Source organism: Poecilia formosa, unplaced genomic scaffold, assembly GCF_000485575.1.
Source record: "Poecilia formosa unplaced genomic scaffold, Poecilia_formosa-5.1.2 Scaffold93, whole genome shotgun sequence".
In the NCBI taxonomy this organism is placed as follows: domain Eukaryota; kingdom Metazoa; phylum Chordata; class Actinopteri; order Cyprinodontiformes; family Poeciliidae; genus Poecilia; species Poecilia formosa.
The window spans coordinates 591,282-612,516 of NW_006800032.1; the positions used below are offsets into that span (position 1 = coordinate 591,282).

Consider the following 21,235-nt stretch of genomic DNA (forward strand, 5'->3'; position numbering starts at 1 on the left):
ATGTGCCTATTGTCATCCGGCCAACATGCATAGCTTGCACTTTTATAAATCATCCATTTTTGTATATTATATGCCAGATTGAAGTTAGACGTTTAATTGGTGGGGTGTCGTTTTAATTGGTATCTTTTAGCTTTATGCTGCTCACAAGACTTTTTTTCCCCCCTCATTGTTATCCTAGTGGTAAGAAAAGTTACCTGTAATGTTGCACATGTTGGATCTTTCATTGAGTAGTGTTTAATTTTTTTACAAGGTTGTGCAGGACAGGATTATTTGTAGGTAAAAGGTTGGGATAGAAAGATACTTAACATTAGGAAAATTAAGAGAAGTGTTCAATGAGTGTTTACAGCCACCAAGGACGGCATGGAGTCTATATGAAGTTAGGACCGGTTTTTAAGTGTTGTTCCCTCTGTTTTGTTCTCAAATCTCTACAAACAGTAGTTTATTCCCATTTTGTCATGGGAACAAAATGGCCATTGCAAAAAAAATTCCCATATTCCAAGCATTTACTCAGCAGGATTTGAAAAGTTGGGTTTCCTATTCAAGAGAAAACAATATGTTTTTGTCAGGAAGAGACAAATCTGTCCAGTTCCCACATTAAAAAAGCCTATAATTACAAGTTGCATTAACATTACTTTTCTGTGCTTAAATCAGAGTTTATAAGTATACACAGTAATTTGTTTACAAAAGTTGTTTTTTATTTCCACACAAGTAGACAACACGAGTTCACAAGTATGTTTGTCTGAAAATCTAACCTGCTGCTTGAAGTTCTTTATATTTAAGCCACTGGGAGATCTGCTAGTTTGTTGTACCAAGTGTTTATAATGTCCCATTACAAATGTCAGCGTTGCACTTTGAACAATGCTTGTAAATGACCAGCTGATAACTCGTGACAGGCTGAGGATGCTGATTTGCTGAACACTTGACATTCTTCAGGACTTGCCTAAATGATGTTGGAGATAAAGGAAATGGCTCTTTTCAAGCCACCTCTCTGAAAAAACTGACCTGAAGTGGAGTTTAAAGCACGTGTTTTCCTTCCTACTTGTCACCTGACTTCATCTGACACTAAAGGTAGCTCTTTACTCTTGTGTCTGGCTGGTCATGTCCCCTCAACAGCTCACCATAGAGAAGGCATCACTATGCAGCTTTTTCTTTCTTTTTTTTTTTTCTAGCTTCTGAGTCCCTAGCTTCCTGTTGTAGTACATTGCACTGAACTGCTGCAAGCCACATAGTGTATCCTTTCCTGCCCTTCCTTGAACTTTACATGTTTGAAACATTAACAAAGCTCTTTTATGCTGAGCAGTACTGTACTGTCATAAGTATCACAATTAAGTCGTGTATATATAGAATCTCAACTCCAGTTTCAAAGAGATCTTCAGTAGTGGCTGATATTTCATCTTTCTTGTTACAGTTGCCAATTTAAACTCTTTAGTGTCTTATACTAGGTTAATGAGTATTCCTTATAGAGTAAGTAGATCATTACCTTCATTTGGCCATTTCCTTCAGACTGCCAACATTTGCTCATTAATCATATTCTGTAAGACATTCAGCAGAAGGGTGATTTCTCTTCCTAAAACAAAAGTATAAAATATCGAAAACAAAATGGCCTACATCATATCATCCAAGATCTGAATGAACAGCTGACACGCCTCTGTAGAACATGCAAGCTTCTCATCTTTTTACACTTTGTCTTCACTGACCCAAGTTGAAATTCACTGATACTGTAAATAGCTGGGGTGCACCGGACTGAATTTAAATTTTTTTGACAATTGGCTGATTTGAAACCGCTTTTATCCACATATCTTATCTATCGTCGCAAAGGTCTGAAAATCAGCCACTGTCCTTTCACTGCCATGAAAGGTTTGACTGACTGATCCGGCCAGCAGGTCACGTCTCCATTTGCCCAGTTAACAGTAGGGCTGCACCGACTGAGCAAAAGACAGTGGTCGATTCTTAGACCTTTACCAAACTAGATAAGATTGGCTTCATATGTAAAAATCAGCCGATCACCGATCTCCCAAAATTAAGGAAATCGGCACATATAAATCGGCCGGGCGATAAATCGGTGCACCCCTAGTTAACAGTAGTCGCTAGGGGTGCACCAATTGCAGTTCTCTGGCTGAACTCTGATTATCACCCTTGCAAAAGCCAGATCTGCTGATTCTGATTTTGGCTGATTTTTATTTAGTTTTTGGGGATCTGAAATATTGCTAAATATAGCAAGAAAGCCTCTGAGTTGGCTACAGTGGAGTGACTTTGTTGCTATAAATTCAGACTCTTTTGATGTTGGCTATAAAAAAAAAGTCTGTCAACTAAAATGGGAATCAGCAGGTCAGGCTTTGCAAATGGTGCAACTTTAGTTTTTGGTGTTGGGACTTTCACTCAGAAATTAGTTGTTGCCATCCTGTAATCCAGGATGTCTGACTGATTTTCCAGATGCTCTTATTGCCTGATGACGGTGTGAGACTTTCTATGAACTTGAACTAGTCTGATGCATGACTGCAGGAGAAAATTTGTTCTATTGCTAATATTTCACCGTTTTGTTATTTCAGCTCCCATCTTGTTGTGGTACACAAGGTTTTCTTTTTTTCTTTTACAGTGTATCTAACATGGAGGGTAGGAATGTTTGAATAGTTAGCCGCTGTAAATTTTCCCTGATAACAGGAGGAAGTGCACAGACTGTTTTCATTTCCTTATCCAGAAGTTTTCTTAAACTGATTTTTTATTGCTGGATCATAGATATTTAAAAAAGTTAGGCAGCTTTTTTTTTTTTTTTTCTTTTTAATACCGACATGTTTCTGCTTAAAGTGATAAGCTGGGACCTTTGAAAGTCCCAGCTGAAAGTTGGAACTTGAACTCGGTCTCTGACCCCGTTGACAGGACTCTACATGGTTTATTGGCTCCTGGAAAAAAAATGCAAATTTCAAGTGTAACACTTGAGTTTTTTAAAAAGAAAGAAATGCATCAAGCTAATTCTTCAGTTGGGAACAACCTTTTAAAATTTAGTCTAACCTGGTTGATTACAAACAAATACAAGATTTGAACTTATCTTCAGTAAATGGAAAGGAAGTGAGCTAATGGTATCACATCTACAAACTCTTCCATGTGAAAATGCCAGCGGAAGCGAATGAGTTCATTCAAAACTTTGAGTGGAATAAAATTAATCTAAAACGGCTTAAGCTTAAACTTTTAAAAAGGAACTGTTCCTTTATGAAACCTGGATGAGATGGATGGATGGAAGGTTTCACAAGTTTGAAGTTATCAAAACAACTTTTGATGCAAGAAGAAGGTAATTATCTTTTGTCTATAATATAGGATGGCTTTGTCACTTTACTGAAATATGAAATCCTATTGTGGAATGTTTTTTTTTTTTTTTTTTAAATACCATTATTTATTTTGAAAGGAAATTCTTAACAGATGTAGTAAAGAGTCAAATCTATGACCCTGTACACATGGTGAGACTGTCAATGCAGAAGTAAGTCTTGGGAGTCATCGGGATGCTCCGTTTACCTACGATGATAAAAATTTGCTTTGGGTCATTCTGCTGTGAAACTGAATAGTGCAAGAAATAATCTAGGTTTACCAGAAAGCCCAGAAATGGCCTTAAATCTTTTGCCCCTGTAAGCAGAGAGGCATCAGGTCCTCTTTATGAAGTTTGTCATTCGCCTTTATCCACATCCCTGATCCTACACTACTTGTGTATTACTCATTAACCTCAGGTTCTCCTTTTTCTGTCTCGTCTTCCCCAGTGATTTGTACACTTGGCTACTTGTGAACATGCCTCAAGCTGCTGCACAGATTTGATGCACATTTTCTTCTGTTTTGCTAGATGTTATTGAACCAGCTTGTGTGTTCTAAAGCATCTCATTTCAGTTTCTTTAATCACAAATGTCAATAAATTGGATGCATACATAGAATTTCTGAACATTGATGGAACATAAAGCAAATGGAAGTTAAAAGGCAGGAATACTTTGATACAAATGGGCAAGGGTGAATTTAAATGTGTATTGCTCTGTGCACACATGGCAAAAAACGGATGCTAATGGTACCCAATCATGGTGATGGTACTTGGTGGAGTTATTTTTGTCTCTTGTGGGGTTTAAAAACTTATTGTACAACTATGGCATCCCAAGTTTAGTTCATTTTCAGACATTTCTTGGGTAATTGCCAGCTTCTCGTCAACACTTGTGCAAGGCTAGTTGCTCTTGTTTTAATCTGTTTATTGAGCAACTCTTAGTTGTTTCAATTATTGTCTTGATGAGTCGCTGCACCTGAGCTAGAAACGACTGCGGCAAGGCAGAGACAGGCCAGACTGGCTGACTAAATGGTTTTCCACATTAGCTGAAGCGCCACAGGTTTGACCTGCTTTCACCCAAATTCCTGTTGATTGAAGTCACGGCTGTTTTCGACCACAGTGGTTCACCAAATGTTTTCGTAGGAAGCCAGTCCACTAGACTAAACCCTGGTCTTGTCAGATTCCCATCTGTGCATTATTTTCCCAATCATTGTGATGTTACCATCCTGGCCTTTCCTGTTTTACAAGTGCTTTTCTTTGTGAATGAAAGAACTTCCTGCTAAACTCAACTAGAATTTTTTTTATTTTGTAGCAGTCTGGACTTTGATCACATTGGTGTTGAATGCATTTGGTTTAAAAAGAGGAGAGGGGAAAACTGTGCTTCAGAATATTTCTGTTCATATCTGCTTGTACCGCTGTGGGTTGGCGAACTGCAGCGTCACTGAGAAAACCAGGTTACACTCCGAAAGAATGTGGGTGGGGCAGGGCTGTGGGAAGGGTGTATCCCGTCATTGATAAACGTCGTCACCATTTCGTTGAGCAGTTCCTGGAAAAGTGCCTGCCTGTTGACTAGCTTTGAATGATAGCAGTTTGCCAACTGTAATACAAACGCCAATTTCAATTTGGCAAATTGGAGTTAAATGCCTTCAGCCCCAGAATTTCCCCCCAAAAAGGATTCCTGTGGCCTTTATAAATACTATTACCAGAAATTATACTTTTCCCCAAATGCTGCAAAGAATGAACCATTCCTGTAATTCTTTTCCAAACACGCATCCGTTAGGTACTCGGAGAAGTTGTACGAATGCGGTGTTACTCATTGGTTGCACAACGAGAGGAAGTTGCAACAACACAACCTGCTATATGGGAAGTGTTTTCTGGTAGTTTCATTTCCTCTCAATTTGAAATCATAATATCGAAGTCAAACAGTCGGTTCATTGGAAAAGGAAGAAAGCATGAGTAGTGGCTGAACTTGTGCATGGTTTTGTGGTGCATTGTAGGGCTGCAGAGTAGACTTGTTACAACATCCTCATGTTGGTCCTTAATGTTGCAACATCCTTAATGGGGAAAAAACTGTTTGCAATGCAGTATTTATGATCGTTAAATTCAAAGTTTCCTGCCTAATATTCTTTGTGTGTTCGATGAAGACTCGGTTCGGATGTTCACAGCCGGTGGTGGTGGAAGCAACAGAGACGGAAAGCATTGCAATGAGATGAGACGGCGAGAAGTGAGGGAAAATGTGTTGGTCGCAAAAGCTAGTGCTATTGCAATATTTCACAGTAAAATGGCAAACCACACATTAATCTATTAGCACTTGAGCATACTTGTTTTATCATTTAGTGCACACCTTTCTGTTCTGGTCTGCCTCACAGGTACTGCTTTTTTTGTGAGGCAAACAGAAATCCTCCTTATCAAACATTCAGATTCTTTTAAAGGAGAGATCAAGAAAGCAGCGTCAAGGATTTGCTTTGCAATATAATAAACACAGTAGGGCTGAAACGATTAATTGAAATTGTCAGCTAATTAATCAATCGTTAACTGGTGTGTACAGACTCCAAAAAAAGGAAATTTGTTGAGAAAAAATGCCTTCTTTCAGAGCAGTAATTGAGCCAAAACTGTACAATATAAATGCATTGTTGCATTCCATTGTCTTTGTTTTACCCAAAACTCCTCAGTTGGCTTTACCTGGTTCAAAGTCACTAAAAGAGTGTCATGTTGCATTTTAGGCAATAAATATTTTTATGTAAAAGTTTTGTTTATTTGCATCTTTAATGTTCTTGTATAAAAAAGGGCTCAAGTTAAAACTTTTAAACAAAAAAATCTAATAAAATAGTTAGTTGCAGCCTTTTTCTAAAAAAACAAAACGTGGCAATAGATTGGTTATCTATGCTCTAAATTAAAATAAGTCAAAAATAAAGTCTTGACGTGTTTTACTCAAGCCTTCAGTTATAGGTTCTCATTTTTTTTTTCTTCCCCAAAAACAGTGTCCTCTATTATTGTGACTTAAACGGTATAATGGAGGATTATAGATCATAACATCTGTAATATTTTGCAGAAGCGCATTGCGTGTGGAGCTGAGTTGTCTAGAGAAATTTCCTAACCCACTGTCGAGCATTTTTGTTCAGTCTTGTGACGTTTCCTTTTCTGCCCCAGCTCCAAAATTTGGGAATCAATCCAGCCAACATAGGCTTCAGCACCCTGACCATGGAGTCTGACAAATTCATCTGCATCCGGGAGAAAGTGGGGGAGCAGGCCCAGGTTGTGATCATTGACATGGCCGACCCCAATACTCCGATCCGGAGGCCCATCTCAGCAGACAGCGCCATCATGAACCCCGCCAGTAAGGTCATCGCACTTAAAGGTATGCTGCTTGTAAATATGCAGCTCTCTGCTGCTTTAGAGAGACACGTTCTGCCAGGATTTAAGGATAGATTTCTAATGTTGCTATTTTTTTTAAACTGCATTAAAACTTATGTTGAATGTGAAGTTATTGGTTTTATGTTTTCAGAGCATGTTTAGTTTATTCATTGAGCTCTGTACACATGCAGCTACTTCAGTTTTCTGTCATTAAATATGGTTTATTGGCCATTGTTTTTTTTAAAAACACTAAACATTTCTCATGAAGACTAAATTAGCACATTTTGTTTTTGTCCAGCTGCTATGATTGCTTTGACTTTTTTTGTTTTGTCTTTTTGTATGTTCATTTTTTTTCTTACTGCTTTCTTATGTTTGCAGACGGTGAGTTGAAATTTCAATACTTACTGTGGAAGAGAAATCCTGTTTAAAGACAAGTAATTCTGAGCAAACCAAACCTGTCTAATATATTTTTAAATATTAAAGCACAAATGCCATTGGAGGACATTTCTGCCAATTTTTAAACCTTTAATCCAGGTTTGCTCATTGTCTGTCACCTTCAGCAAAAATTATTTGTAAACAGGATTTAGCTTTCACAGCCTTACAGCTTGCTGGCATTCCATCATTTTTATATTCAAAATGATTTAGAACATGTTCGTGTGGTATTATGGGTAAGAATTTCATTTTAATCCACGTTTCCATTTGAAATCTGCGTGCTTATCCATCTGAAATTGAAATGACGCATACTTGTTTTCACTCGTCTTCCAGCTGTGCTTAATGTTTTTAACTGAGTTCAGATGCTTTTGTGTATTCCTTTTATAATTTTTTTAATATATTGACTCAAATTTGCTTTTAAGTTGAACAGACTTTAGATGTTGGATACTTCTCTGGGATTGCCATATCTTGCTAAGTTTTTTGTTGGCGGTTATGAACAGTGATGCTGTCCTATAACATTTGATTCCATTTATTTAAAAAAAAAGTGATTCTGTGTTCAGATCTAGACTTTTTCTTTATCAAGCAATTTAAATCGCAATATTCAAGCCAAAAAACCCTGATCTGTAGTTTTATTTCTGGTGATGAGTGTTGTGTAGAGACTAAAGCGCAGCGGGCCCAAGGACCAGGATTGCGACTTTTGTGTGTGTGTGGTTTAGTCTTTAGAAGAGGGGGAAAATAAATCCAAGTCTGACTTAAGAGATCAAACCACAAAGAAAACTGGAAATTGGTATCACCCTGGACGAGCCCAAATACTGCATTTCTAATTGTAACTAGTGTTTAATATGGAATTTATTATGGCTGTGGTAAAATGTAAGAATTTCAAGATAAAAATTAAGAGAATCTGACATTTTTTAAAAGAATAGAATTAAAGTCCTTAATTCCAGGTTTTCCCCTGGTGCTTTATAAGCCTGGCGGGCCACCAGGCTTTACTTGTACCCCCACCAGGCTAGCATTGCTTATTTTTAAAAGTCTTTTTAAAATGTTTTCATTTTTTAAGGCTTTGTAGTGAGCCTTTTTTCATTCAGTGTCATCAACGGAAAGAAAAAAGGCAGGAAGAGACGATAAAGCCGATAATTAAAATGAGGTCGATGAGTTTAATTTATTTAAGTGATGGTTTCAAATTTCCTGTCGACTTTAAACTTTTTTTTTTTAACTCGAATAAAACGGGTCGCTGGTTGAATGACTCCTCTGGTGCCCAGCCACCAGGCTTGGCAAGTTTTCTGGGGGAAACCTTGAATTCTGTTTTCAATTTCAGACCTTAAATGCTTGTATACACCTACAATTTCATGACCTGTACTTCTGATTCGAGTTATTTTATAAAAAAATAACCCAAAACTACAGAGCACAACACAGGAAAGCAATGGCACCCTGTTAACATTTAGCACAGACATCCAGCCGTCTCGGCAAACCTTCAGAGCTGTGCTTCATAAACTGGCAAATTATGTTAAGACGATTAAAATTGGAATGTTTCTGCTTTATTATTCACCACCAGTTCCCATAGTGGTTTGTCTTTTAATGACAGGGATTTCAGTAGTTGGCTTAAAGCAGTCATCAATAAAGGAAATGAATCCAAATACTTACTACAGAAAGGTTGGGTAGTCTAGGTGTGTAGGGAAACGTTATGCATCCTTACTTGGATCATTTGCCTTAACAAACTGAAATGTGTTGAAAGTCATTTATTTGTATAATTTTCTGCACATACCCTACCATGACATTTTCAAATTTACAATAGATAAAACAAATTACCTTTGTCATGTAGTAAAAAAAAGTCAAACCGTTGTGTACCATTTAGAGGGAGGACTCTGACACATTATGTGAAGTTTACTGAAAATATAGGGGATAATTAAGTAAATTAACACTAAACAATACATGCAGTACATAGGATCAGTTTCTAAGGCCCCTCGCTGTGTCAATCTAGTAAAGACCCTTCTTTCTTTCAGTCTGTTGCCTTCTCTTCAGTGTATCATTTTCATGCGATGCAGTGTGAGCCCTAACCTGTTCATTTAACTACACTTGACGGATTAACACAATGCGTGTGCACAGGTGCAACTACTCATGATCCGTTAATGCTTGCTCTCTAAAATGCGGCTGCCTAATCAAGCGGTCCATTCGACAGAACATTTATTCTGATTCAATGGCTTTGTGATGACGAGGTGATCTCGATGGCTGTGAAAATGCATTTGAGTATTTAATAAGCAAACAAATGTCACATTGCTTTTATAAAAAATGAAGCTTAAGCTCACTAAATTAATCCCAACTAATATAACACACAGAATGCAGGTGAGTGAACCTTTTGTATATAACATTTTAATGTCTAGTTCAGTTTCATAAAAATGATTCGGCATTAGGTACTTATCAGTTTTTTTTTTCTTCACTTAAGGTACAAAACTTTTTTTAAAAAGCTTTTTGTCTTTCTGCTGTTGCATATTTTTCTTGGTGACGGCTTTTTCACGTAATCACAATTACTTCAGTTACTGAGAATGAGTCGCACTTCTGGCCAGTTTACTGATTAGTTGATTTCTTATTAATATCAGAACTTTGTCAGCCAGCAGTGCATCTTAAACATTGGGTTACTTAACTTAATCCCTGGTTCTTTGATAACAGAGTGAGGTGTTTCACAAAATGGTGAAACACTGAGCAAAGTTAGAAAACCTTTGAAAACAAGGATAAAATATGGTAAATTTAGGTAAAATATGATTTTTTTTCTGACATCTTGTAGTAGAGATTCCTTAATTAGAATTGAAGCATGCATTTTCTTTCAATATAAATTTGATTTGCATATTTGCTATCAGTGTAGCTTCTTTTGGAAGAAGTCAAATATTTACCCCCCCCATTTCATCCTTTTTTTTTTTTTTTTTTTTTCCAATGCTCTTCTTGCTTGATTAGGCGGTTTCCTACTGCAGCATGTTTGGTATCCCCCTGTCTATCACTCCTGCCATCCTTACTCGAGTGCTTCAAATTAAAATTTGGTGTTCCTTTTGCAATAAATCCAAAATGTGTGGAGTGACCGTGGAAACGCATCAGAAACTCTAACGTTCTTTGGACCTGGCTCCTGCTTTTATCCTCTTCTCTGTAGCGGCCAAAACCCTTCAGATCTTTAACATCGAGATGAAGAGCAAGATGAAGGCACACACCATGACAGACGACGTGACTTTCTGGAAGTGGATCTCTCTGAACACGGTTGCTCTTGTGACTGACACTGCTGTTTACCACTGGAGCATGGAGGGCGACTCTCAGCCTGTCAAAGTTTTTGATCGCCACTCCAGCCTGGCAGGCTGCCAGATCATCAACTACCGCACCGACGCCAAGCAGAAATGGCTCCTCCTCATTGGCATCTCAGCTCAGGTAATGTAACGGAGCGAGCGTATGTTTTCCACGCTCCTTCAAGAGGGGGATGGGAGGGGCGCCGATTTATGTTTTCACATCCACCTGAATAATGTGTAGTTGCGCCACTGGGCCCAGGCACATTGTCACAATACCTAATCAATATCAGGACCAATACAGATATTAACATCTGATTGGTGCATCTCCAGTCAAAATGCATTTGAATGGATGTTAAAGGCACAAAAATTGCTCAATTGAATTAAAGTTGTGATCTGGAGAAAAAATAAATCCCTGCAAAACACACAACCTTGTCTAATTTAATGCTATTTTTACAATATGTGCAAAAATAAAATTTAGAAATATCCACAAGGCATGTCCATTTTGCGTTTTTATCATCACATTAGATGTTTACCTAAATGTGTTTGATTATACTCTTTTGCTTTTTTGTTTTGTTCTGCAGCAAAACAGAGTGGTGGGAGCCATGCAGCTGTACTCCGTTGAAAGAAAAGTTTCTCAGCCCATTGAAGGTCATGCTGCCAGCTTTGCCCAGTTCAAGATTGAAGGAAACGCAGAAGAGTCAACTTTGTTCTGCTTTGCTGTGAGGGGCCAGGCGGGAGGAAAGGTGATCATTTGCTCATGTCTTATGTGGGAGAAAGGAATCAATGAAACGATAAATCTCATCAAGATTTTTATTTTTCCCCTGCTTGTCCTAGCTGCACATCATTGAGGTGGGAACCCCACCAACAGGTAATCAGCCATTTCCAAAGAAAGCAGTGGATGTCTTCTTTCCTCCTGAAGCACAGAATGACTTTCCCGTCGCCATGCAGGTGTGTTTCATTAAGAACGGCAAAACAACCATTACTTGACATGCCAGTTTCTGGTACAAATTCTTTTTTTTTTTTTCTGCTGTTTTTTGTTTCATTGGAAGGGAGATGGTTTAATTTAGCTTTTTTTTTTGCAGATAAGTGCAAAGCACAATGTGGTTTTCCTCATTACCAAATACGGCTACATCCACCTGTACGACCTGGAGACTGGAACCTGCATCTACATGAACCGCATCAGTGGGGAGACCATCTTCGTCACGGCGCCACATGATGCCACCTCAGGCATTATCGGGGTCAACCGAAAGGGACAGGTAAACTTACCCACCGGTGACTGTCGTATTGATGTTGACCCAGAACACGGACGCTCGGTCATATTAACGTGACTGTATATTTTTGCTGACGACTACCTACTGTTCATTATAATCTACCAAACAATATATCATACACCCTTCATTTAATTTGCGGTGACATAAATGAATGTTTGAAACGTCAAACTTCGTGTTGTGGCATGGGCCTCTGAAAGAAGCTCCTGCTTTGTTTACCATCATGAGGCAAGCTCAGACGCTGCCAGGAGGCGCTCTAAATAATCCATGAGCTAGTGTTTCACACACAGGGAGTGGGGAGGGTTGGATGTTGCCGTGTGTGTAAAGCAGAACCAGCGAGGAGAACTGGATCCAGCCAGCTGATTAATAATGTTCCATTCAGGCCACACACAACATGAATAATTGAGCGGAGGGAGGAAAGTTGATCTGAGTTGTGGCAGACATGCCTGCATGTAGGGGCAGTCGTGTGTGTGTGTGTGTGTGTGTGTGTGTGTGTGTGCTCGAGTCATGTGGACATGCACGGAGGCTGTGATCCGATAGGAAATAGGCCACTGCTTTGGCCTCTAGTGCTAACAGATGCATTGGTTAGCTTAGCAACAAAATCTGGTAATCTGATGTATTTAATGCAACGCTGCAGTGTTACATTCAATCTATAAGACTTACATTTAAGTGTCTTACTCATTCCTCATGCTCTTTTATTTTATGCATCAAGTCAAATTTGTTAGTACTGCTGGGAAAAGAATGAATAATAGATTATGAGAAATTGTTTTGCCAATTGACGTTGGAAATCTTTATTACGGCTTTTCTTCCTGTATTTGACAGAGTTCCAAAGTTTTAGCCAGCTCAGGAGTAACCGGTGTTTTTGAGATCTACCCCAAGAGAAAATCAGTAATTTAAGCAGCAGAAACCCAGATAAATCCCAGACTGTTCTAAAATCATGTGAAAAAGAATTGTGGTGAAAAGCAATAAAAATGCAGTCGGTGAAAGAAAATTTTAAATAATGAATAAGCTTCATATTGTTTGGCATCGAGTGCCCTCAGCCTTTCCTTCATCCTCCTTATTGATTTTTCCACCTCAGAATATCTGCTGTTTTTCTTGCCCCTCTTTGCTTTCATTATATTTCCGCTTTACCACCTGTGTCTGTCTTGTGCCCTTGATGCTACTGCTCATGTTACATTTGATACTTGCTGCTCTGTTTATGTTCACTCTAGTATCTGTATTTTTTCCTCTATACATCTGATCAGTAAAATACTTAATCAGTGGGGTAATTTATTCTTGTCTGACTGTTCCCAGACTAACATTAGCTCCTGTTCAATCTCCTCAACCCCTTTGTTCCTGCTCCTTTAATTTGACCTTTTCTTTCAGTTGCCTGGCCACTCCCAAAAAACAAATTTAGATCAGCTAATTGTTCCTGGTGACTTACACCACAGCTTATAGAGGGAAGGAAACTGAGGTTTTAAGTTAAACAAAAAAGTTATTCACATTTCACTTTTTTTTTTTTGGTCTGAAGTTTCATTTTTGGTTTTCTTTATGGTAGAGGTATGACCTATGCTAATCACTCCTGAAAACTCCAAAACAGTTTTCTTTAGTTGTGTATTTCAATGGACTTAAAAAAACCCAAATCTTTTGGCCCAGGTGCTGTCCGTCTGCGTGGAAGAAGAAAACATCATTCCATACATCAACAACGTGCTGCAGAATCCAGATCTTGCCCTCCGCCTGGCTGTCCGCAACAACCTGGCTGGAGCTGAGGAGCTCTTTGCACGCAAGTTCAACACTCTGTTTGCTGCTGGCAACTACTCTGAAGCTGCCAAGGTTGCTGCTAATGCACCAAAGGTATTTTTTCTTATTTTTTTATTTTTTCTTAAATTTGGCTGTAATTATTCCAGCGTTTCTTGTGCTAGCCCATTGTTTTCATCTTGAGTTCCCGTCTGATTCCTTTATTTATTTTCCTCTTTCAGGGAATCCTTCGCACACCGGACACCATCCGCCGCTTCCAGAGCGTTCCCACTCAGCCGGGCCAGACCTCCCCTTTGCTGCAGTACTTTGGTATCCTGTTGGACCAGGGCCAGCTCAACAAGTTTGAGTCCCTGGAGCTTTGCAGACCCGTCCTCCAGCAGGGACGAAAGCAGCTTCTGGAGAAGTGGCTGAAGGAAGACAAGGTACTTTAAGCGTTTAGCTCAGCCTGCTCTCACACACAGAGGCGTTTCCTGCCACTTCCTGACTTTTTCTGTTTACACAAACGGCTAGCTTGTTTGCAAATGCATGAGATCATCTGATATTTAAGGAATTCACACACTTCCCTTTAAAATTGAGGCTCCATCCTGGATTCCTGAACAGTAAATAAGTGACTGCTTTGGGATTGAAACGGTTTATCTTTAAATTTAATATCTGAATGGTTTTATATTTCTCCACATTTCCTCCCTTGCATTACAATGTTTTACAGAAATCCAATCTAACCTCATATGTCACTGCTCATTTCAGTTGGAGTGTTCAGAGGAACTGGGCGATCTGGTGAAGGCTGTGGATCCGACCTTGGCCCTCAGTGTGTATCTGCGGGCGAATGTCCCCAACAAGGTCATTCAGTGCTTTGCAGAGACTGGTCAGTTCCCCAAAATCGTCCTGTATGCCAAAAAGGTACGAAATCTACCTTGGAGTCTAATTAAACCTGATGGATCGAAGTAAGGTTTTATTCTCATTGTATTTAGGGTTTGATTTGATGAGTATTTGTTTTTTGTTTTGAAGGTGGGCTACACCCCGGACTGGATCTTCCTGCTCAGGAACGTGATGCGCATCAACCCAGAGCAAGGCCTGCAGTTTGCACAGATGCTGGTCCAGGATGAAGAGCCATTAGCAGACATCACACAGGTCAGATGGAACCAGTTTTGCCATTTGCAGACTAACATAATTGATCTTTAATCCTAACTTGCCTATGAAGTAGAGTGTGCCATGTAATCAAGTAACGGTGCAGGATGCAGCAGTAGAATTCAGCTATCTTGTAGTATAAAGGAAATGCACAGCTTCCTTTACTTCCTATCTCTGCAACGTAAACACAAACTGCTGACGGAGCGTTCTGTGTTCCCTAAAGTGCTGTACAGGCAGATGAAGAGCTTAGAAATAACTTGGTCATGGACGCTTTACAGTCTTTTATATCCTGTCATAGTATATGTTTGTCTAGATATTCTTTGGACACACATGCAAAATATTTTCCAGATGAAGACAAAATTATTTTTGTTTCCAAATCTGCTGTTAAAATCAAATCTTGGGTAAACTATTTTGTCTTATGTTCCCTTTAAAATCCTTTATGCAGAGCAGGATTTATTTTTTCTGTTTTAGCTTCTGAATCTCCTTGCTTGGTGAGATACGAAATGAGCTCCAATATTGTCGTGGAAAAAATGAACAGAGTTCTTAGCTGAGTTCATTCAACAAATATTTTCATAGAATGTGAAGGCGGGGTGCTTGAAGGTTGACTGTTGAAGTTGATGGGTTTTTAAGATTTATTGTTAGAAATGCAATAGGAATGTTCCCTGAAGTTGATCGTCCTCAGTTTAGTGACTGAGGTTGGCATGCATTTAAAACTTGGTGAAAGTTTAAAGGTTTTTTTGTCTCATTTCAAAGGACTTCCAGCAGTTTGTCCTACTAAACCCAGAGGCACATACTACTTTACAATCTCTGTTGAAATGTTCTCAATGTTTAAATGGATAAAAATGCATTGCCTTGTTTAATTAGTGGTGGTTGCATATTTTTTATCCATCTGCACTTTTTTTTTTTAAAGATCTCGCTGTGTCTGTTTCTGCTCAGATTGTGGACGTTTTCATGGAGTACAACCTGATCCAGCAGTGCACCTCTTTCCTCCTCGACGCTTTAAAGAACAACAGACCGTCAGAAGGGCCGCTGCAGACTCGCCTGCTGGAGATGAACCTCATGCACGCCCCACAGGTGGACCGTTGTTCACATACTTTGCCAAAAAAAGAAATGCTAGACGCATATAAAAATGTTTTTGTTCTAACGTTTCTGTTGTGCTTGTAGGTTGCTGATGCTATCCTGGGTAACCAGATGTTCACACACTATGACCGCGCTCACATCGCCCAGCTGTGTGAGAAGGCTGGTCTTCTTCAAAGGGCTCTGGAGCACTACACAGACCTGTATGACATCAAGCGTGCTGTGGTGCACACACACCTCCTCAACCCTGAGGTAGAATTCTTTCTTTATCTTTTTATTTTTTTTTTATTTTGTATGAACAAACAAACAAATCCTCTTCTACTCCAGTGGCTGGTGAACTTCTTCGGCTCTCTATCGGTGGAAGATTCAATGGAGTGCCTCAGGGCCATGCTCTCGGCTAACATCCGCCAGAACCTGCAGATCTGCGTCCAGGTGGCATCCAAGTACCATGAACAGCTCTCCACTCAGTCTCTCACTGAGCTCTTCGAGTCCTTCAAGAGCTTCGAAGGTGAGAACCTGGGCTGATGGCATCCTGTAACGTTACCATCTGCACGCCATGATTCACTTAGTAAAACGTTCAATTTCTTTCACTTTCAGATCTTAACCTATTTTAGTGAGTAGTAGTTCCTCTGTTTCATGCAAATCTTTAAAACCTGCCTCCATCAGCTGTAATCGGCATGAGTAGGACAATAGACTCAGTCACACCAGATGAGATCATGGTTGCTGCTGGTGTCCGATGTATTTAGTGTTTGAAGTCATGGATGCTCTTTATGGACTTGAATTGCCTTTGTGTCCCTCAGGTTTGTTCTACTTCCTGGGCTCCATTGTGAACTTCAGTCAGGATGCCGAAGTCCACTTCAAGTACATCCAAGCTGCCTGCAAGACGGGCCAAATTAAAGAGGTGGAGAGGATCTGCAGAGAGAGCAACTGCTACGACCCGGAGCGCGTCAAGAACTTTCTCAAGGTGAAGTTTTTGTTTCAATTTTATTTGCATCCATTTTTTTTATATATTGTGCATTAAACAGTCCTGCACACAAACGTTAAAGCTCCACAGGTTGATGATCAGTGTGAACGAACTGGTTCTAAGCAGTTTGCTTGCATCTCTTCTAAATCTTGATGGTGGTGAATTTTCTTTCTCTGCTTTTCTGCTTTGAAATAGCAGGACATGTATCAGGTAAACCTTCCTTTCACCCTTCTCCACCGTACAGGATCCCGATTCGTTTTCCTTTCTCCTTGTGCCTCTTCTCTTGAAACATGGAAATGAAACCTGTCTTTGTATGGCGGCGTATATTTGTATACGCCACATTCCATACTATATGAATGCAGTATAAGTTATGTAGTGCTAGTCGGTTGGTTGTGCTGTAATTGCAGTCGCTTGTAGCTAGCTAGCAACCTGTGTTGTGCTGTAATTGCAGTCGCTTGTAGCTAGCTAGCAACCTGTGCTTTTGAGTTTTTGAAATCTAACACGTTTTAAGCAAAATGGCACGAAAGGTTAAGCCCTGTGCCATCAGGTTGGAGTAGATAGTTATAGGAGTTGTTGTACATGTTGCACCTTACTAAAATCTCCCCCCTCAATTTGTGACGCACAGGAAGCCAAACTCACCGACCAGCTGCCGCTCATCATCGTCTGTGATCGCTTTGACTTTGTCCACGACCTCGTCCTCTACCTGTACAGAAACAACTTGCAGAAATACATCGAGATTTATGTCCAGAAGGTGAGAACCACGGCAGTGACGTTTTACCTGCAGCCACAATCCTTGTTTGAGATTCTCACTGTGGGGTTTGTGTGGCAGGTGAACCCCAGCCGTCTCCCAGTCGTTGTCGGTGGTCTCCTGGACGTGGACTGCTCCGAGGACGTCATCAAGAGTCTGATCCTGGTCGTCAGAGGACAGTTCTCCACGGATGAGCTGGTTGCAGAGGTGGAGAAGAGGAACAGGTGCTCTAACGATGCACTCATTAGTTTTCTTTACTTGACTCTAAAGATGATTAAAGGAACTCCATGAAGTTATTAGAAGTGGTTCACTTTTCCTTTTTTTAACCAGGTAAAGCAAAAACTCACACTTGAGTTTTGGGTAGAACATGTGTACAAACAAAGGTGTTTTTATCTTAATGTAAAATGTGTATATTCTATATTGCACTCTTGACGTTGTTCTATTTGTCCCAGACTGAAGCTGCTGCTGCCCTGGCTGGAGTCCCGCATCCATGAAGGCTGTGAAGAACCTGCTACCCACAATGCTCTGGCAAAGATCTATATCGACAGCAACAACAACCCGGAACGCTTCCTGCGGGAAAACCCGTTCTACGACAGCCGTGTGGTGGGAAAGTACTGCGAGAAGAGGGACCCTCACCTGGCCTGCGTGGCCTACGAGCGGGGACAGTGCGACCAGGAGCTCATCAATGTGAGGATGCATTTCATTCATTCTTATCCTGTATCCACACCTTTTTTTTCCCCCTACATCAGACATAAATACGAAATTTCTTTTCTCCCATCAGGTTTGCAATGAGAACTCTCTGTTCAAGAGCTTGTCTCGCTACCTAGTGAGACGCAAAGACGCTGAGCTGTGGGCCAGCGTGTTGCTGGAGAGCAACCCATACAGGCGGCCTCTCATCGACCAGGTAGAGTCTGAAGACCTGACAGCAAGGCTTCCTTCCTACCTTCTCCTGGTGCTTCTCTCAGACTCTTGTTTCTGTCCTCAGGTGGTCCAGACGGCTCTGTCAGAAACCCAGGACCCTGAGGAGGTTTCGGTCACCGTCAAAGCCTTCATGACTGCTGACCTGCCCAACGAGCTCATTGAGCTGCTGGAGAAAATCGTGTTGGACAACTCTGTCTTCAGTGAACACAGGTAGGATGTTCTTCACCTCAAATGTTATCCAGGGTATCCACACATCCTTAGAAATTCATGTATATAAAACTAAGGTCTTGAATTAATTTTTAAAAATGCAATTTGACCTTAAATACACTTATCACAGGTCCTAAATTTTGTAATGGTGAAACAATTTAAACTCATATTTGATGCAGCTTTTTTTTCCATCAGGAAAGTTTGAGTTGACGTCTTTATTGGGTTATTTAACTCAAAGCATTTCAGGCTACCAGTAACTAGATGCTAATACACCATTGATAGCTAAATAGATTTTTATGTCCACTGTAGAAAAGTGCAAGTTTAGCACCAATTTATCATACTTTGTGCAGTTGTCACAATAAAAGTATTGAATTTCTTCATAGTGGTCTTAAATTTGACTTGGTGAAACCTGCAGAAACCCTGTGATCTCACTGCTTTCAGATTTACTTGACCAAAAAAGTGCTAATTGTTTTTTTGTTTTTTTTTCCCCTCTTTGTCCAGGAATCTGCAGAACCTGCTGATCCTGACCGCAATCAAAGCCGATCACACGCGTGTGATGGAATACATTAGCAGGCTGGACAACTACGACGCTCCTGATATCGCAAACATCGCCATCAGCAATGAGCTTTTCGAGGAGGCGTTCGCCATCTTTAAGAAGTTTGACGTCAACACCTCAGCTGTGCAGGTCCGTGTTCTTGAAATCGCATAAATGTTTATCAACTAAGGGAGGCTTACAGTTTTTCTTTGTTCCCCTCCTCCTCAGGTGCTCATCGAGCACATCGGCAACCTGGACCGGGCCTATGAGTTTGCAGAACGCTGCAACGAGCCTGCTGTGTGGAGCCAGTTGGCCAAGGCTCAGCTCCAGAAGGAGCTGGTTAAAGAAGCCATTGATTCCTACATCAAAGCTGACGACCCGTCTGCATACATGGAGGTGGTCCAGGCAGCTGATAAGAGCGGTAAGGAGGATCATCTAGAATAAGTAGTCTCACGGAAGCAGCCATGTTGGAACAACGGTTCACTTTCCAGCAGGACAATAAGCCTAAGCACACAGCCAGAACTAAAATAATTTTTTTTTTGATTATCATGTTAATGTTTCAGGTAACTGGGAGGATCTTGTCAAGTTCCTCCAGATGGCTCGCAAGAAGGCCCGTGAGTCCTACGTGGAGACCGAGCTGATCTTCGCCTTGGCCAAAACCAACCGCCTGGCCGAACTCGAGGAGTTCATCAACGGACCCAACAACGCTCACATCCAGCAGGTCGCCCTCACTCCGATTCACGGCCAGACTCCCTTCTTTGCCCGAGCCACGTTTAAACCCCGGATCTTTACACCTTCATCTTCCAGGTCGGCGACCGCTGCTACGACGAGAAAATGTACGAAGCGGCCAAACTGCTTTACAACAACGTCTCCAACTTCGGCCGCCTGGCTTCCACTCTGGTGCACCTGGGAGAGTACCAAGCCGCCGTGGACGGAGCCCGCAAGGCCAACAGCACCCGAACCTGGAAGGAGGTGTGCTTCGCCTGCGTGGACGGCCAGGAGTTCAGACTGGCCCAGATGTGCGGCCTCCACATAGTGGTGCACGCTGATGAGCTGGAGGAGCTCATCAACTACTACCAGGTGGGTGACATCACATTTATTTAACCTTTATTATGAAAGTGTTCTTAGAGATGCACCGATACGATATCTGTATCAGCCATGTTTGACCAAAGTAGTCAACCTATCTTTTTGTCACGTCTCCCTCAGGATCGTGGCTACTTTGAGGAGTTGATCACCATGCTGGAGGCGGCGCTGGGCCTGGAGCGCGCTCACATGGGCATGTTCACAGAGCTGGCCATCCTGTACTCAAAGTTCAAACCCCAGAAGATGAGGGAGCACCTGGAGCTGTTCTGGTCCCGAGTTAACATCCCGAAGGTGCTGAGGGCGGCAGAGCAGGCGCACCTGTGGGCCGAGCTGGTCTTCCTGTACGACAAGTACGAGGAGTTCGACAACGCCATCATCACCATGATGAATCACCCAACAGACGCCTGGAAGGAGGGCCAGTTCAAAGACATAATCACCAAAGTACGGCTTGGTCGGAGTGAGAAATGTCTAAATTTTAGACGTCTTGGAGTGGATTTTCTAAAATCCTTTCAATCTGCGTCATGTGTAGGTGGCCAACGTAGAGCTGTACTACAAAGCCGTCCAGTTCTACCTGGAGTTCAAGCCTTTGTTACTGAATGATTTGCTGATGGTGCTCTCCCCTAGACTGGATCACTCTCGTGCTGTAAACTTCTTCTCTAAGGTACTGACACTGATAAACACACCAAGGTCCAGCCGTTTGAGTTATATTTGCCATCAATATTGAACACGTGCGTGTGTGTGTGTGTTTTCAGGTGAAGCAGCTGCCTCTGGTCAAACCTTACCTCCGCTCAGTACAGAACCACAACAACAAATCTGTCAACGAAGCACTTAACAACCTCTTCATCACAGAGGAGGACTATCAGGTGAGTTCGACTGACATCACACTGTGATTTCTGTTTTTTAAAATTCGACTCTTAAGCTCCACTTGCCGCTCGTTTCAGGCTCTGAGGACGTCAATAGATGCCTACGACAACTTTGACAACATCTCGCTGGCCCAGCGTCTGGAGAAACACGATCTGATTGAGTTCAGAAGAATCGCCGCCTACCTCTTCAAAGGCAACAACCGCTGGAAACAGAGCGTGGAGCTGTGCAAGAAGGACAAGCTCTACAAGGTGCTGCTTCTACTTCCTTGAACTGACTGTTGAAAAGTTTTTTTTTTGTTTTTTTTTTGGAAAAAGGAGACATGGACTGCTTAAAAAAAAAAAAGACAGCTGCAGCTGATCTAGAAT

At 41.0% G+C, this 21,235-nt stretch overlaps 1 protein-coding gene and 1 long non-coding RNA gene across 5 annotated transcripts in view; one reads left to right on the forward strand and one right to left on the reverse strand.

The window, feature by feature from the left end:
- The window catches only part of cltca (clathrin, heavy chain a (Hc)), a 28,193-nt gene that overhangs the window by 2,991 nt on the left and 3,967 nt on the right, over positions 1-21,235 (forward strand). For 2 of the 4 annotated variants that reach the window (XM_016674306.1, XM_007557958.2), the window contains exons 2-28: positions 6,443-6,650; positions 7,025-7,027; positions 10,215-10,483; positions 10,923-11,084; positions 11,176-11,289; positions 11,424-11,597; positions 13,245-13,442; positions 13,568-13,768; positions 14,091-14,243; positions 14,352-14,474; positions 15,408-15,545; positions 15,636-15,800; positions 15,876-16,056; positions 16,349-16,512; positions 17,138-17,263; positions 17,342-17,484; positions 17,713-17,947; positions 18,042-18,164; positions 18,246-18,391; positions 18,890-19,073; positions 19,152-19,344; positions 19,487-19,644; positions 19,731-20,003; positions 20,130-20,447; positions 20,536-20,667; positions 20,759-20,869; positions 20,948-21,118. In XM_016674306.1, the coding sequence (XP_016529792.1) occupies positions 6,443-6,650; positions 7,025-7,027; positions 10,215-10,483; positions 10,923-11,084; positions 11,176-11,289; positions 11,424-11,597; positions 13,245-13,442; positions 13,568-13,768; positions 14,091-14,243; positions 14,352-14,474; positions 15,408-15,545; positions 15,636-15,800; positions 15,876-16,056; positions 16,349-16,512; positions 17,138-17,263; positions 17,342-17,484; positions 17,713-17,947; positions 18,042-18,164; positions 18,246-18,391; positions 18,890-19,073; positions 19,152-19,344; positions 19,487-19,644; positions 19,731-20,003; positions 20,130-20,447; positions 20,536-20,667; positions 20,759-20,869; positions 20,948-21,118 (4,566 nt within the window). The remainder of the gene's footprint in view (positions 1-6,442; positions 6,651-7,024; positions 7,028-10,214; positions 10,484-10,922; positions 11,085-11,175; positions 11,290-11,423; positions 11,598-13,244; positions 13,443-13,567; positions 13,769-14,090; positions 14,244-14,351; positions 14,475-15,407; positions 15,546-15,635; positions 15,801-15,875; positions 16,057-16,348; positions 16,513-17,137; positions 17,264-17,341; positions 17,485-17,712; positions 17,948-18,041; positions 18,165-18,245; positions 18,392-18,889; positions 19,074-19,151; positions 19,345-19,486; positions 19,645-19,730; positions 20,004-20,129; positions 20,448-20,535; positions 20,668-20,758; positions 20,870-20,947; positions 21,119-21,235) is intronic. The other 2 variants (XM_016674307.1, XM_007557959.2) reach the window with 1 other exon arrangement.
- On the reverse strand, positions 16,531-17,131 carry LOC107836864 (uncharacterized). The gene is made up of 2 exons (XR_001662837.1): positions 16,986-17,131; positions 16,531-16,941 (listed from the first exon to the last, which is right to left on the reverse strand). It is a non-coding gene; the product is annotated as an uncharacterized LOC107836864 (long non-coding RNA).